At 36.4% G+C, this 17,699-nt stretch overlaps 2 protein-coding genes across 2 annotated transcripts; both read right to left on the minus strand.

Annotated features, from left to right (window-relative positions):
* Window positions 1-924: 924 nt before the first annotated feature.
* Window positions 925-3,723, minus strand: krt18a.2 (keratin 18a, tandem duplicate 2). Its single transcript, XM_039651465.2, has 6 exons — window positions 3,279-3,723; window positions 2,779-2,861; window positions 2,323-2,479; window positions 2,023-2,187; window positions 1,817-1,942; window positions 925-1,732 (listed from the first exon to the last, which is right to left on the minus strand). Exons 1-6 carry the CDS (start codon window positions 3,627-3,629, stop codon window positions 1,499-1,501), a joined length of 1,116 nt encoding a protein of 371 aa, XP_039507399.2. The 5' UTR covers window positions 3,630-3,723; the 3' UTR covers window positions 925-1,498.
* Window positions 3,724-5,555: 1,832 nt separating this feature from the next.
* Window positions 5,556-9,270, minus strand: krt18a.1 (keratin 18a, tandem duplicate 1). Its single transcript, XM_039652450.2, has 7 exons — window positions 8,755-9,270; window positions 7,254-7,336; window positions 7,022-7,178; window positions 6,743-6,907; window positions 6,526-6,651; window positions 6,163-6,383; window positions 5,556-6,049 (listed from the first exon to the last, which is right to left on the minus strand). Exons 1-7 carry the CDS (start codon window positions 9,181-9,183, stop codon window positions 5,935-5,937), a joined length of 1,296 nt encoding a protein of 431 aa, XP_039508384.1. The 5' UTR covers window positions 9,184-9,270; the 3' UTR covers window positions 5,556-5,934.
* Between the last annotated feature and the right edge of the window lie 8,429 nt (window positions 9,271-17,699).

Genomic DNA, 17,699 nt, shown 5'->3' on the forward strand with positions numbered 1-17,699 from the left:
CTGAGCTTGTTGTCAATAAAAGCTTTTATTGGACTAACAAGGACGTTTTCAGTTCTGAAACTTACAGGATATTCTTATAATATGATGACCTCTCAGATGTCAAAAGCTAGAGGAAAATGTGATTTCTCAGTTCATCACCCATTTAAGACTTTTTTTTAAATTTTGATTGAAAGGCTTACACAACTCTTTTCTGTTGCATGTTGGAAGAAACTCTAGTATATTTTTAAACCTCAAAAAAGTTGCCCAGATTGTCAGCTTCAGTTTTCCATCCACAAATGTCTGCGTTGACAACGGCATTTGCGAACCAACCATTTTTTTCTTCTGAATACGCTCCTCCGGCTGTGACGAGGGATGATTTGAGTGGAAACAGTGCTTCACAGTTAGCCGCAAATTCCCGCTTTTACAGGCCCACAGTGGAACATTCTATACTTAGTCACTGCACTGCCACATTTTCAAGTCAGTTCATGGGGTTTGCCTCCACCGATTTGGATAAAACTGAAACTAATATTCCAGATTTAAGTGGGAATTTGCACAACATAAAAAGAAGACAACGTGGCATGAAGCTTGCATTTCTGATGGGGGTTTTTCAGTAAACACAGCAGACTTATAATGCTCATAGAACTTATAATATTGTCATTGGATACTTTACAATTGTTTTCTTCTGTTTCTTCTTAAATTCTACCCTGGAAATCTGACCCATCATGCCATGAAGGCAAAATGCTTAATGGATGAATATTGTTTATGTTTAGTCTGACAGCTTTCAGTTTCTCATTTAGACTGATTACTAAGAAAAAATACCTGTCAAGTGCTAGATCCAAAAAGATAAGGGTAATAAATCATTCTTTTAACACCTTACTGTGTTGGAAAGTAATTATATTCGTGAAATCAACCACCTAAAAAAGTAGACATGTAAGAACAAAAGAGCGTGTTTTATGTATTTATTTGACAATAGGTTAATTGTCCACAGCCGTTGTTAGTTTGAAGTACAAAAACAAGACCATCATTTTGTTTTCATTTCGCACTTTCGGTTAATATGATTGACTGGTGAAAAGTTTTTGTGAAATGAAAATGGAATCGGACGCCACTTACTGTTTTCTTTCACTGTGATGACATGTTCAAAATGGACTAGGGCCAAATTTTTCATAACAAACTGAAACTTTGAAATTGATAAAACAACAAAGTTCGAGTAGAGATACACTGTATGGTTTGAATTGGCTTTCCAACATATGTTCAAATCTGATTCAACAGAAATACTATACTGAAAAATATTCATAGTATATATGAATGGTTTTGATTTGTGAGATGTTGGCTTGTGCTCTCATCTTTCATGAACAGCAGTAATCTCGTTTTTGTTTATATCACTTTTTGATCGTATTCGAGATGGGGGACATTATTTTCCCGTCCACTTGTGGTCTCTAATATTGGTCTGTAATATTTTCTCAAATATCTTATTAACATGAAGTAGAAACAGCCATGGCCAACATGTATGATACAAAAATTATAAAGCAAATGTTTTATCGTCTCCATCCAGAAGTCTCCTGTATGTGGCTATCTCAGCTTCCAGCTCCATCTTGATGTTGAACAGGATCTCATAATCCAGTGTTTGACTTTGAATGCTTTCACGCAGCTGCATAAGTGCAGACTCCCGCATCAAAATAATGCCATTGTATTGCTCCAGCTGCATGCCATATCTCAACTTTGTTTCATGAAGAGCTTCTTCCAAAGATGCTCTCTGTAAGACAAGGCAAAAAATAAACATGAGTAATATGTTCAAAAGTAGGCAGGTCCATCAAGGTGTGCAGGAAGAATCTCTTACACTTCCAGTCAGAGACTGCAGCTCTGTTTCCAAAGACTGCATCTGCCTGCGGCTCACACTGACTTGTGTTCTGGCTTCCTTTAATGCTGCAGTGTTCTCGGTCACTTGAACCTGCACCACAGTGATCTGTACAAAACATAGAGAATTACATTTTTTTTCTTGTTTTTAAAACAGAAATTAAGTTTGCAATAAAAAATATGCCCCACTTTTGATTCATGCCAGGCTTTGAGCTCCTCCTGATTCTTGAGGGCGATCTTTTCATAATTGGCTCTCATCTCCTCCATGATCTTAGTCAGGTCCTGTCCCTTAGGAGCATCAACATCCACCTGCACTCCTGAGTGGGCAATCTGACTATATAATTCTGATACTTCCTGAAAAATAGATTTGAGGTTCCACAGGGTTAGATCTTGGGCCCTCATACTGTTTTTGTGAGCTACTGCACTCTCTGATCTGTTGTAATTTAATATGATTTTTTATTTATGTGTAATATAATCAAATGTATTTACCAGTTGATGTTGTTTCTTTAAGTCAATGAGCTCCACTTTCAACCCTTCAACATCGTTTTCCAAATGCAGTCGTGCCACATTGGTGTCATCCAGCATCTTTCTTAGTGCATTTATGTCTGTTTCAACAGACTGCCTTAGCTGAAATTCATTTTCAAACCTATAGACATGAGATAATGAGAACTAATACTTTTTTATTGCTTTGGTGGCAGGTTGAATTACAGGGAGGGACATTCTTGATTTAGAGTTTCAATGGACAAATATTTGACGCAAGCTGATTCATCAGTATGTTCGTTGGAAAAGAAAGACTACATTTAAAATGCTACAAGTTTATATTGTCAACTTGCACATTTGCAAGTTGTTCTTGACATATAAATAGCTTCACTTCTAATATAAATGGAATAACCCCCACAAAACATAGTTTGATTTTATGTAGTCTTCAATGTAAAACCAGCTTACTTGACCCTGTAGTCTTCGGAAGCCAACTTGGAATTGTCAATCTGAACACCCAAACTTGCATTGTATAAAACCATTTCCAGGATCTACGTAAATGAACATAACCAAAAAAGGCACAATACAGCCTATTGTTAGTCAATTATCAAAGGTCAATATAAAGGAGCGGCTTCTCAAGAATTTATTATATGCATTACTCAAGGACACGCTCATGACTTTGAAGTTTGAACTGAGACTAAATCCCTTTCATTACACCCACATCACAATATAGTAATGATCAAGCATTAATGCCTAGTAGTAGAAGCTGTTGTGGATGAGATTGGACAATAATTTAGAGCAATGAATGAACCAGTTAAAACTTTCTGTAAAATTTACATTCAACCTCACAGTAATGCAAATGTCTAAGCAATGAAGAAAACGTGGAAAACGAATAATGAAGCATATTGAGATTTTACAAATGGCAATATTGTTAGACTAGTATTTCAGTGAAGAGAAGTACCAATTACCTCTTTGCGTATTTTATCTAGTGTGACTTGGTAGTGACTGTAGTCCTTAGTATCTGGACCTTTTTTCTCCAGAACCTGGCGGATTTTCACCTCCAGCTCGCCATTGGCCTTCTCCAAACTCCTAACTTTGTCCAGGTAGGAAGCAAGACGTTCATTCAGGATTTGCATGGTTACCTTTTCATTTGCAGCATTTCCAACATGCCCCATTTGTACAGTGTTAGATCCAATGATCTCCTTGGAAAAGGAACCCCTGTTCCCAGCACTTCTCCACGAGTATGTGGGTCTTAGCACGCTGAGATCTTCTGATGGCATTCTGTATATTCGTTTGTTCTGAATGCTGTAGTTTTGCATTTTGCTCAATTTTCTGCAGAGAGATCTTTAATGAAAAGGAGATCAGATGCAACTTCTGGTTCTGAGAGGAATGAGATTTTTATCGTTTTACACTTCACAAGATGTGGACACATTTATATTATCTTTAGACTCTGGACTCCCACCCCCCACCCACTGCTTAGTTTTATAGATCTAATAACCAGGAAATCAAACCAATTGGTCTCCTGATGTATTTCTCTCAAGAATTAAAATTCTGTCAACCTTTTAGAAAATATTTTTGGTCCATACAATAAAAGTAAATTTTGTCCAGTGCTATTTTGGACCCTGTTAATGTTCATTGTGCGGACAACCACTTTTGAAACATTTGATGCCAATTTAATTTCATCTCTTTCCTTAAACCACTCACTTGACCTCACTTGGCACTTTTTGAGGAATGTCTTTTAATCCATTTCAATTCGGGAATGTCTTCAAATATGTCCTATGGACTACCTGAATCAAATAGTGTGGTTCATACAACATCTTATAGGAGCTACTTGCATGCTGTCTCTGCATGAATGAATTACCAAAGTCTAGCTTCTTTTTCTGGCCTCATGATATGAATATCTCTTAAATCACAGTGGCTGAAATAAATATGAAAGATACCGATTTCCACAACAAAATGTCTTCTCACAACTGACATTATTTAATAGTTGGTTGTAAAATGCAGTTGTCCTTCTTTCTTTTTGTGAAAACAAGCGGCATTTAGTCAGTTCTGCAGTCAGTTTTTTAGCTAATTTTCACATAACCACCAATTATTTATTTTTCTTTTAAATTATATACAATTTTGAATAAAAAAAAACTTTCCAATTATGCCACTTAATTGTATAACCCTTAGAACTGCTTTTAGTTTAAAACTGGATGCAAAGAATGATTTGAGGCTCAAAACTACTTTGATCGGACTAATTTTGTAGTCATAACTAGAGCCCGACCGATAAAGGATTTTGAAGGCCGATACCGATACAAATATTTTTGGGTTTTAAAATCCGATATTCCGATATATCGGACGATATTTTTTTATTTATTTCAGAAACGTGCAACAAAACATTAAAAGATTTCCCTAACATAGTTATTTGTAGTTATTTATGAGTTTTAACTAAAATAATATGATAAAGCATTTTAAAAAGAAACTTGTTTCTTTTATTGTCACAACAGAACAGAGGAACATCAAAATATATTAAAGTTCTGATAAATAAAATAATAATTAGTCCCTACATTGCCTTATAAGCTACCTTATAATTACAATGTCAGCTTGCTTATCCCTTTACCTGCACTTTTTAAATTCTTTCCATCAAGCTACATCAAACCATTTTCAATCATCAGTTGCTACCTGCCTCCTAAAACCTACTATTTAGCGATTCTAAATCCATTACAGAAGGACGGTCTGCAACGCACACTTGGCGTCGTTGGATTTCACACACATGTAAAAGAAAAGCTAACTTTTATGCACAAGATACGCTTGATACTTTTTCTCTATGTCTAAATGTTCACTCCTCGCAAGTATAACTTACATTTTACAATGCAGGGACTGTAACTAGAGATATGCTAGTTATAAATACAGTAATTATTACTTTATTTAGGCAGAAAAAGTTCATTATGGTTTTCAAGCTCATTAATGTTAACGTTAGCAGTCTTCCACTGATGATAGTGGCATTAGCTACTGTAGCTTTGTGGTCAGCTATTCTATGATGAGCTATAATTTAGCAATAGATAAAGTCATACTGCAAATTGTAAAACATACATTTTCAATGTAACAGGCCAAGGAGAGATGATTGAAGCGTGTTTCGTCCGTTTTTATATCGGCCATTATAACTGCCGATACCGATAGTTTGGAAAATGCCTGATATCGGCAGGCCGATAAATCGGTCTGGCTCTAATCATAACTTTAATGACAGAAGCAGAATGCAAAGATTTGATAAAAGTGTCATCTTTTATTGGAAAAGACAAGACATCATGACAACAACACAACATAGAAACGGAATGGGACAATCTGTGATTCGACGTAAACAATCATCATTACAAAAATATGTAGTAAAGTTTCAATAGTGTTCATTGACATTCAGTCTTTTTTGGCTATAGTCTAAGTATTAAATTTGTTGTTTTAAATTAGTGTTGAAATGTGCTAGTTAAATCTCATTGCATATGTGCTCTGAGACCCTTACAATAAGGCAGTTCTAACTAAATAAATATCTAATGTGTTAACTCCAACCTGTTTTTAGATCATTTTATCATTGGCCCAAAAGGTTTTTCTGATGTGTTGTGGAGGTTGATCTGATATTCAATTTGATATTCAGAGTTTCCTCTCTTTGGTCTCTGTGCTTGAAGACACCACCTTTCCATCCACCAGCGTCTGTGTGACAGTCATCACTTTAACCTTCTTTTGCTCGTCAAGAGCATCCTGAAGCCTGCAGGAGAAAAAAAAATGCTTGTTACCAACCACACAAACAAATACTCCAGCAAATCTAGCCACAAATGGTGAACTAATGTGCAAACTTTGTATGCTCAAAAGAAAACTTACTTGAAGTCTCCACCATCGAGAAGCCTCCTGTAGGTGGCAATTTCTGCCTCCAGCTTCATCTTGATGTTCAGCAGAGCCTCGTACTCCTGAGTCTGGTGTTGGATGTTGTTGCGCAGGTTTGTGAGCTCAGACTCCAGTTGCAGGACGACAGTGTTGAGACTCTCGATCTCCATGTTGTAACGCATTTCTGTATCACGCAGGGTGGCTTCCAGGGATCCTTTCTGGAGAATGAAACAAAGAGAACCCAAGAGTTTAGCCAACTTCATGAAGAGACAAATTCAAGACACGATACACACATCTAAACAGGATTAAAGGATTGGAAAGTCCAGATGCAAAATGGTAGCTTCTACAAGGAAAACTCACCAGGTTCCTCTGTGACTCCAGCTCGATCTCCAACGTCTGAATTTGTCTGCGAAGCTCGTTGACTTCTGTACGAGCACCTTGGAGGGCTTCTGTGTTCTGTGTGACTTGTACCTGAATTTCTGTGATCTAGAGAGAGTCCGAAAATTTCACATTAGCGAAATTTCACGGTGTTTAGCAAGACTTGGTCGCAAGAAAATGATTGTCTTTTGGAATATACCTGAGATTCGTGCCAGGCCTTCAACTCCTCCTGGTTCTTCAGGGCCATCTTCTCGTACTTGGCTCTCATCTCCTCCATGAGCAGAGCAATATCCTGTCCCTTAGGAGCATCAACATCCACCTGCACTCCCGATTGGGAGACCTGGTTACGAAGCTCCATAACCTCCTGTTGGGTGGAGAGACCATGAAATATGTCGTAAAGTAACGCCCATAGTAAATTATGCTGTAGACAAATGTGTCCAGATGTGTTAATGTCCAAATGTGCCAGATGTGTACTCACATTGTCATGGTTCTTCTTAAGGAAGATGAGCTCTTCCTTGAGGGCCTCAATCTCGCTTTCAAGGTTCATGCGGTTCATGTTGGTGTCATCGATGACCTTTCTCAAGCCGGTAATGTCGGCCTCTACACCTTGGCGGATGGACAGCTCAGATTCATACCTGCAGGCACAACATAGGTCAATGGGTCACTCTTCAAACCTAGGAAACTAGGTCAAAATGTTGGCTATTACTCACTTGACTCTGAAGTCATCAGCTGCCAGACGGGCGTTATCAATCTGGAGCACTAGACGGGCATTATTTGCGGTGGCATCAAAGATCTACAACCAAAACACAGGAATCGTTTGAATCCGTCAAAAGAGTCACAGGAAACCCACCATTGAACAATACAATGTGTAATTATGATACACCCAAATTGTTTTGCATATGCAAATTTTAGTACATGATGGTCACTGGAGCTGCCACGGTGCCTTGGTGTGCTTAGATAAGAGGTAAAGGAGGACAAAGTCCTTTTCACAGTCCATAATCATTAATCAACTGCCATGTTGGAAAAGCTTCTGGTATCTGTTTGATGGTTGTAAATTGTGTAGCGGCAAAGGCAGGAGTTGAGTTGGATTTCCTGTTTTTTTTTTTTTTTTCAAACCTGATGTACTTTGTTGTATAAATGCTTTCCATGTTTGAAAGCCAGCATATCCTGTGATCATGGAAAAGGGTGGATATATCATAGTTTAACACTAGTGAGCTCAACATATTTTTCCATATGCTAAGGGGTGTTGGCTATGTATCTACTAACAATGGTTCTACTTAAATGTGCTGTATGTTTTACTTGAAATTAATGTTTATTTCTATATAATATGTACTGAACACTTCAATGAGTTTTTAACCTTTAAACTGTAAAATTCCTTTCAGTACCAAATCTTTTCATCGGGTTAATCGCATGGCTAATCCTATTTACTTTTGTGACTGTAGAAAACCTTGAGGGATAGGAATGTAATTGTTTTAATTTAATCTACCTATCACTTTACTGTATTGTGACTGATGAATGAAAAACCAATCATTCCTATAACACTGTCTGGTTATCAGTGACAAATTAGCTATAAATTTCAGCTTCAGGAAACAATTGGTGTGAAACAGACACTAATTAGTATGTTATCATTAACAGTATCTGCTTTATGAACTCAAACTTTTCAAGATAATGTAGAACAGCAGAAATTACATGAATATAGCTAGCTTTGCTCACAGCTGGGCGCATTTTGCACTCTCTGAACTCCCTGGACTTTTCCATTTTCCTTGTGACACACACACACACACGGAGACGCTAAAACATCTGAGGTCCCAGAGTTTCCATCCACAGGGAATAAACAAAACATCTGAATGTTTAACAGGACAAGCGTTAATACAGGATTGAAATGCTTATTCATTGGAATACCGGCGTCCTGTTGAGACTGAGACTCCCTCCCCCATGCCTTCCCCTGTTTTTAGTTTCACCCATAGTTTATTTTTTGGTTCTCTGCCTATCAGTGCTGGCCATCAGTAAACTCTCTTTCAGCCCCTATAAATCAACACAGCTTTAAATGACAAAGAAATGTCTTTGTTTTGTTAGTTTTTGTCCTGAAACCGAATAAATGTTCACTAGACTGTTAATAAATTCTAAGTTCCACAATTAGTCTGTCACAGTAAGAGTTCTTTATAGTGGCCATAAATTTCCTGTACCCTTCTCCCACTCATTCAAACTAACCTTCTTGCGCAGCTCGTCAACGATGGGCTGGAAACGGCTGTAGTCGTGGACATCAGGACCTCTCTTCTCCAGGGCTTCGCGGATCTTCAGCTCCAGCTTGCTGTTGGCCTGCTCCAGGGTCCTCACTTTGTCCAGGTAGGAGGCCAGACGGTCATTCAAGTTCTGCATGGCCATCTTCTCATTGCCCATGATCTCACCTGTGGACCCGGAGGCACTAATGTGAATGGAGCTGGACATTGAGGGAGCTCCCATTCCACTGCGGACACCGGAGTAGGACGCAGAGGAGATGCGGGTGCCTTGACCTCCAGCGCCGCCATAGATGCTTGCAGCCCGGTAAGTTGGCACGTTGGTGGTACGCTTGATAGACATGTGGGACATCGGCACCTGGGAGGTGGAGGAACGCACACTGTAGCTTGTTCTCATACTCATGGTTGCTGGAAGTGAGTGAGCAGATGAGTGAATGAAGGCCTGGAGAGAGGTAGAGCTCAGTAACACACAGCCAGAGGAGTGCACAGGGCATGAGGGACACTCTCAGGCTTTATGAGCGAACAGCTCTCTAGAGTCCCGCCCCTAGCCCCTCCTACTGCCAAAAGAATTTCTGCGGTTCTGTGTCCGCCTTCAAGAAGTCTGTTATTTCAAGTGGCTCCATTTTTCCTTTCAGAAATTAGAGTGAAATGTTCTTCACGTCACGATTTTTAGAGGTTTTTTTTTTATTAAAGGAACAGACACTTCTGTTGTTAACAAAATAGAATGTATTATGAACATTCTTTATATGACTTCCATATGTGTGTGTGTGTGTATATATATATATATATATAAATGTGTGTATATATGTGGGTCTTTTTATATATGATATATATATATATATGATAAACATTTACTAAACTAAAAATACCAAAAATAAAAAACCTATTTAGTAACACTTTACAATAAGGTTCTACTGTAAATCATATAGCTCACATAAAATAACAGTGAACAATAATTTTAATTTTAACTTGTATTAATTTAGGTTTGTGTTAATTTATGAATGACGAATGTATTTATAACTTGAAGTTGTTTAAAATTAACATGTAGGCTATAAAAAAAGATTATTTCTGACTTAACATTCACCTATATTTATACATTTAGCATAATACAGCATTCACTAGTGTTACCATTTATTCACACAACTGATATAGATACTTTTATATTATAAATATACTAATGCAGTATGAAATATTGCAAAACTCTCTTCCAGGGAAACCAAACTTGTTAGACTTTCATATTGAGAAATCATTATATTTCACAATTTGTCTACTCATTGTGTGTGTGTTTGGCACATACTGTAAATGAAAAAAAGACATTTTCCGGAATAGTTTTTTTTCGTGTTTTGGCAGGTCGTCTTATCTTTCTCTCTTAACCATTACGCTGGGAGAAAAAACTGCCAAAACTGGTCAAGAGAGAATATAAGCCTTTAAGTTTTTTAATTTTGATATCCGATCTCAGAAAGGATTTTCCTGCCTGCCACGCCTGTAAAAGGATGTGTGAACAAAGGAACAATTAGTCTGGCTCCTGAATACACACACATGTACAGACAAAGAAACAAGCTAATCACTGAAACCTATCTGGACCCCCAATAGTTTTAAACCCATTCACACACTGGATTAGACGCATACCTGTTTGAAATAAGTTTCAGAAGAGAAAGATGATATTATCTACACATTCCCAGAGGATTTACTTTGGGTTTGTTGTCTGTTTAAAGAGAAAGAAAAACTTTGGAAATACACAAGAGATTTAAACTGCTAATAAGGATTTCTATGTGACTTTTAGGTGATGGAACAAGCAGTCCTTTTGTATTTTGTAAGGCAATTTCCCATAAATTCAATTTCCCTACTCAAACGCCCCATAAAATGTCCCAAGCGAGTCTGCAACGCTACTTTATGTTTGGCTGTGAATGTGTTCTGTGGCGATCCTCCCTTATCCATTGTTTGGGAATGTGTTTGTTTGAGGCTGGATAGGGCACAAGAGGAATGCACATCAATGTTGTGGAGCTCTTTTCACATCCACATGCTCTCAGTTTACTCTTGTTTTTTTTTATTTACTACTTTAGGACATGAGTCTTTTTTGTGGCTATAAACTCAGTAAATGAAGCTACTATTTTATTAAGTTAGTATTATTCTTATTTCATTCAGGCTTGTCTTGCTACTCAAATGACATTATTTATAATTTATTTCTTTATTCGTGGCTGAATAGTTTGGTTACACCTTACAGTCATGTCCCAATAATGTTAGTTAATGCATTAACTAACAGTGAGGAATACATTTATTACAGTATGTATTAATCTTGGTTAAAGTTATTTAACCAAAATACAACTCTTCATTGTTAGTTCATGTTAGGTCAGATCCATTAAATAAACTTTTGATTTTAAATATAGACATTAACATTAAATAAAATTAATACAGTAAATGCGCTCTGTATTTTTTATAGTTCTTGTTAACTAATGTAGTTAACTAATGTTAACTATTGTAAAGTGTCGTCAATAATTAATCAGTTAATCCTTAAATGAATTTAAATCATTTTAAATGGCATTGTTTCCCTCTTCTTATTCAGGGTGTGTGTGATCATTCTAAAAGCCTTTAATCATTTTTCCACAAACCTAATGTAATCAGTGTTGTGGGTTGCCAGATCCTCATCACTCCACCCTTGGGAGTACTGAGAGATTATTGCTGCAAAGTTATGATGGAGACATGACAAAACAAGCGGGTGGTCCAGTCATAACTCATCTGACTTTTTTGAGGAGTGTCCTCACAAAGAAAAACACTCAGAAAAACAAACACGCATACACCCACCCAAATCTATATGCTAGACTATGTTTTTGAAAAACTGTTTTTCCTTCATAATTCTTCAAAAGAAAATATTGACATTCACAAAGAGGATAGGTTATCGGTGCATCACAACTTTCATGGGAATCATAAGGAAAAATAGTTTAAACGGGCCACGTTGCATAATCTAAACCAACAGATGGGTAGGGAGGGTGGAGGGGGTCACCTGAGCACTGATAAAAGTGAGTCATTTTACTATCAGGTGAAAGCAGTGCCATATATGGACACATTTGAAATATGCTCAGACAGGGTGTTTGTACATGTATTGTCACAGCACCAATGATTAAATACAGGGATTACTATTAATTTACATAACTCAACATACACTCTAAAAAATGCTGGGTTGTTTTAACCCAATTTTGGGTCAAATATGGACAAACCCGAAATGTTGGGTTAAAAATGTAATGTAAAAATTTAACCCAACGGCTGGGTTAGTCCATATTTGACCCAAAGTTGGGTTAAAACAACCCAGCATTTTTTAGAGTGTAGCAAACCTAATTTTCATAAAAACGAACCCTTAAAGTCTTTTGGTGATGTGCCGCATTGTTTGTGGTGCTAAGTTTAGTGCAATAAAGAGCTTCTTAAACATTGTGCAGGCGATGGATGTGGTCGCATTATGGATTTATGGTCACTTTCAGACATAGTCTGTCGATTATCATCTGAATGTTCCAGCTGGAAGTTTGTTTAAATGAACTGTCTTTCACTGATAGTGGCGTTTGAAATGGAAGAACTTGTTTAACTAATATCAATCACAACACAACTGGCCGCTTCCCCCAATGCAACCTCATCCAGAATCACCCTGATAAAATGTTATTTATACAATGTCACACTGACATTCAAAATTTGGTGTCTGTGGCAAGCAGGGCGGGGCCGAAAGCCTTGGGAACGGAGCGAGGCTGGTGACTGGTACCTCCGGATTGTTAAAGGAGGAGTGACGACAGTGAAGGACAAGAAAGGACAAGGCCTGGGGCATGTATGTTGCGTTGTTTTATGTTTATATGTGGCAGTCATTTGTTTGTTGTTTTGTCATTACAATTTCATTGATCGTTTGTCAGTACCCGCCTCCTCCTTACCTGAGCCTTTAAACCTCATTCACAGGGTCATTAACATTTCTTTTTAGGAATTCATAGATTTATAAACCAAAGATGCATTAAATTTATCAAACAAACTCATTTATAAAATTACAAAATAGTTATATTTAAAGCAAAAATTTGTTCTTTTGAATTTCCTATTAATCAAAAAAGATGCATCACCATTTCAACAAAAATATTTCAACTGTTTTCACAATAACAAAATAATCCGAAATGGTTTTTTTTTTAGCATCAAATCATCATATTAGAATGATTTCTGAAGGATCATGTGACACTGAAGACTGAAGTAATTATGCTGAAATTTCAGCTTTACCAACACAGGAATAAATACAAAAAAAGGTCTTTGAAATTGTAGTGATATTTTTGAATAATAAAAATTCACAATGATTTAGAGACCTTTTCCGAAAACATAAAAATTATATTTTACTGATTCCAAACTTTGGGATGGAAGTGCATGTCTACCATTTTCTACTTAACTTACTTTAATTTTAACTATTTTCCCTCAGATTATAATTTTACTGGCCCCACTGCAAAAAAAAAAAAATAAATAAAAATAAAAAATATATATATATATATATATATATATATATATATATATATATATATATACACATTTTTAGTTATTATATAGTTATTTATATATTAGAAAGAAATGTATTTATATTTTATACATAATAGTTTTTAGTTGCTTAAAATTAGTTGCTTATTGATGCTGTTGTGAAAATAATGTGAAAAGGTCATTGCAGGGTTAGAAATAAAAGAAAATTGGGTTTCTTTTTATCCAGAGCAAAGGAGTTGCATGCTCAGCAAAGTGTGTTTGGTTTGATGACATCATGGTGAAAGTTTAGGCTAGGTTCATAAGTCATGCAGTGGCCAGAGACAGTTCAATCCTCTTTCAGGCTAGACATACATACCCATTTATGAGGAATATGTGCTATCATCTTCACTGGTAATAAAAAAAGAAAAGAAAAAAAAGATCATTTAAATTTAGGATCCGATAAAAGTTTTCTCATATATAAGCAGATGATTCCCAAAGTCCACAGAGGGTGTGGCACTATAGCCGGTGGGTTTGTTGTTTCGCCAGTACCTTATCAGCAAAATAAATGCATGTAACATTGACACAGCAATGAATCGTCACACTATAGTCAGGTTGAATCCGGTAGGTGTGGCACAAAAAGTCAATAAAAATGATTTTATTTATCTAGTTTTCAATACAGTTTTGTTTACCTGCCTGTCCGTCGTTTTATTTTCATTCATTCATTCATTCATTCATTCATTCATTCATTCATTCATTCATTCATACATACTTTCCTCTACACTCCACTATAAAAACACTGGTTGACAGAACTTTACCATAAAAAATATGTTTTTTTTTTTTTTTTTTTTTTTTTACAAATTTACTGATGAAAGTTAAATTAACAGCATAAAAATTACTTGAAAAAATATATGTTTTTTTTTTGTTTTTTTGTTTTTTACAAATTTACTGATGAAAGTTAAATTAACAGCATAAAAATTACTTGAAAAAATATAATATACCAGATTATACAACAGTTTTTAATTGTATATTTTAAGGACATTTGGTATATAGTAGTATATCACAGTAAGTATAGTACATAGTACTGTATAGTATTCTTACTGACTTACTGTTAACCAATTAACAGGTTTTTACCTTAGGATTTTGTGCCATTAAAATAACAATACTTTATACAGTGAAGGAATCTAATGGCAGTGCTTCGTTGTGTTTTGCAACAATCTTGCAACCTGAAGCATGTTTCATCTGAAATCGTTTCTCACGTCAGTCTACGATTGCGACAAGCTGTTTGGCGTCAGAGCCGGACACCTGATCTGGTTTTACTTAGTACATACTCAGGCGTGGACAAAAAGCACAAGATTGATAGGTAAGGAATGTTCCAGATGTGAGGACACCTGATTAAACGCATGGCAGGTGTCTGATACATTCCTCAGATCTGAGACGGCACAGCAGAACAGACACAAGTCAGTCAGAGTTGGGGGACCCAGACAGATGAAAGACAGGCGAGGTGGTGGAAACAGAAGGGTGTGTGCAGTTACTGGAAGTAGTCTGATAGTGTGACTAAGATGCTTTGATTCTTACAAAGCACATTCCACTGAGTCTTTGTTCTGTTTCTCTGTAGGATCCAGTTTAGGAGGAAGAGAGTGAGGGGAAATGCTGTGTGTGTGGCTGAATCATCTCTTGCAAAAATTCACAGAGACCTCCATTTGTACTCATTTAAATCAACACCCCTAATACTCGCACAGTCCTAAATCTCGTCCTGGATCGACATTTCATTCTGTAACATGGGCAGTTTTGATGCCGTTTAATGTTGATGATCGCAATATTTTACATATGATTACATACGATATTGCTTGTTTCTGCGTCTTCTTTATCTGTGTTTTGATCAGTACTCTTTTAGAAGATGTGTAATAGCGCCCCCTACCGTATACCAGTGAAAACCAAGCCGTTTTTTGTTCATCCGGTTTCTAAATCTGCATTGGAAAACTCTCAGATTGCATGAAATTCCATATTGCATGGATTCCTATTAAAATGACTGTATTTTGCTGTGAAAATTCATCAAACAATGGTTAATGTTGGTGAACATGATTTCACCAAGTAAAAAAATGTACCGAGTCAACACCTTTGTTGATCCTGGAACAACATTCCAATCAACCAATCAGATTTAAGGGACAAGTTTAGACTTTATGTCAAGTTTAGACTTCCAACTAGGCTTTTATATCAGTGTTGACAGTTGACGATAGCCATTGGCTTCAAGCAGGGGTGGAGGAAGTACTGAATCTCAGTACTTAAGTAAAAGTACAAATACCCAGATAAATATTTACTTTAGTAAAAGTAGAAGTAACACAATGACAACCATACTTAAGTAAAAAGTAAAAAGTACTTTATTTTAAATGTACTTTAAGTATTAAAAGTAAAAGTACTTGCATAACAATTTATTCTCTTAATGTCTATTTTCTAATGATTAATAAAACATTTAATTCTAACTCATTCAACCTAATAGCCTACTCCTATAATGATGTTCAATAATGATGGAAAAAAATGTCACCATTTCTGAAACAAGCTTGCAATTAGACAATATCATGCTTATCCTTACTATTGGCAGTAAACGCGATTCATTTATGGTGTAATTCTGAACCTCTTGGCTTGCCATAATCCTAACCAAACCAAACATATATTACACACGGTGTGTTTCCTATGCACGTAAAAACAAATTTTCGCGTATGAGTTGCATGATAAACACACTGCGTGCGAGACGCATTTAGTGTGACCGGGTTGATATACTGTATCTATGGCAACCAAACGTCACTGGTGAGACAAACGTGCAACGAACGGACGGTCAGATTACGTTTTGGCAGGGAAAAACTGATCAGGAAATGTAACGAAAATGTAACAGAAGTTGTAGAAATGTAGTGGAGTAGAAAGTATAATAATTGCTGCAAAATGTAACGAAGTAAAAGTAAAAAGTAGGCACTATTTATTCTACTTAAGTAAAGTAAAGATACGTGAAAAATGTACTTAAGTAAAGTAACGAAGTATTTGTACTTCGTTACATTCCACCACTGGCTTCAAGTAGTAGGAAAACAAACCACTATCTAAGTCAATGGATACCGTGAACTATCTGGTTACCAACATTTTTCAAAATATATTTTGTGTTCAAAAGAAAAAGAGACTCATGAGGATTTGGAACACCATTAAGCTGAGTAAATGATGAATGGATATAGATTTTTTGGTGAACTATTCCTGTAAAGTTGCTCTCTGCATGTGTTAGTTAGTTTGTTGATATACAGTTGCTACGGTGTTCTAGGTGTTTGTTAACTGCCCAAAGGTTGGATCGCAAATATTTGGACATCCCAGTCCTTATGCTTCAGGTCCCTCCTTCAATACAAGTCTGAAGGATTTTTTCACCAGTTTTATCATCTGTCAGGTGGAAATCATATATCCAATCACTTAGAAAAGTAACAATGAGCCTCGTGATTTGAGGTATCACCCATGTCTATAGAACAAATGAAGAGTTCAGATGCAAAAGCCTCTAAATGCCATTGGAAATTTTCTTCTTTAATGATGATTTTTGTCAAACTTGTATATTTAAGTTCAGTAATTTCACTTAAATAACAATTAATAGGTAATCTTCATTGCCATTTAAAGTCCCCGTGAAATCAAAATTGACCATACTTACTTTGTTTTCCTAAATTGATCATTTTGTGGTGAACAATTCATACATGCAAGTCAAAATGTTTGGCTTTGTAATCTTTAATCAAATTTTGAAAATGCCCCTTTGGACCTTGCCTGATGACGTAGGCTTTACGGTTTGGGTGTCTCCTTAACATCCATAACCACGCCCCTCCAAATGACAGCTGCTGTGTGTTTGCGAACGCGGAGCGAGCATTGATCGACAGCGCGTGTAAACTTGCGTCATCCTCCATTTCAGAATGAAACACCTATTTTTCTAGATCCAATCAGGTGCTAGTTGGGAAAAAAAGCCACGCCGACTATTTTGCCTTATTTAGAATTCCGTTTCTCTCGGAAATACGTCACAACACTGGAGAAAAGTCGTTTGCAACTTCCGGTTCACGGGGACTTTAAGTGAAATTACTGAACTTAAATATACAAGCTTGATAAAAATGATCATTATAGAAGAAAATTTCAAATGGCACTTAGAGGCTTTTGCATCTGAACTCTTCAAATGGTGTACGACACTTTCATGCAGAAGTTTAATAAAATGCTCGGTTGTTTTGACTCAAATTTGGGTAAAATATGGACAAACCCAAATGTTGGGTTAAACATGTAATTAAAAAATGTACCGTTGAAAGTGAAAATTGAAAATGAAACCGTATTTGACCCAAATTTGGGTTGAAACAGCCCAGCATTTTTTAGACTGTAGAGTTCAGGGGTTTGTTCAAAGCACAAATTCAGGCATGGAAAATCACACAGCAATTAGTGTGAAGAATTCCCCCTCTT

This window comes from Pimephales promelas, chromosome 20, assembly GCF_988280905.1.
Source record: "Pimephales promelas chromosome 20, fPimPro1.hap1.1, whole genome shotgun sequence".
Classification (NCBI taxonomy): Eukaryota; Metazoa; Chordata; class Actinopteri; order Cypriniformes; family Leuciscidae; genus Pimephales; species Pimephales promelas.

Coding starts and splice junctions, on each gene's coding strand:
- krt18a.2 (XM_039651465.2), bottom strand. CDS start 3,629: ATGCAAAACTACAGCATTCAGAACAAACGAATATACAGAATGCCATCA. Junction 2,862..3,278: donor TAGATAAAATACGCAAAGAG/GTAATTGGTACT, acceptor TCATTTACGTAG/ATCCTGGAAATGGTTTTATA. Junction 2,188..2,322: donor TAAAGAAACAACATCAACTG/GTAAATACATTT, acceptor TCTATTTTTCAG/GAAGTATCAGAATTATATAG.
- krt18a.1 (XM_039652450.2), bottom strand. CDS start 9,183: ATGAGTATGAGAACAAGCTACAGTGTGCGTTCCTCCACCTCCCAGGTG. Junction 7,179..7,253: donor GCTGATGACTTCAGAGTCAA/GTGAGTAATAGC, acceptor TTGTGCCTGCAG/GTATGAATCTGAGCTGTCCA. Junction 6,050..6,162: donor CTCGATGGTGGAGACTTCAA/GTAAGTTTTCTT, acceptor TTTCTCCTGCAG/GCTTCAGGATGCTCTTGACG.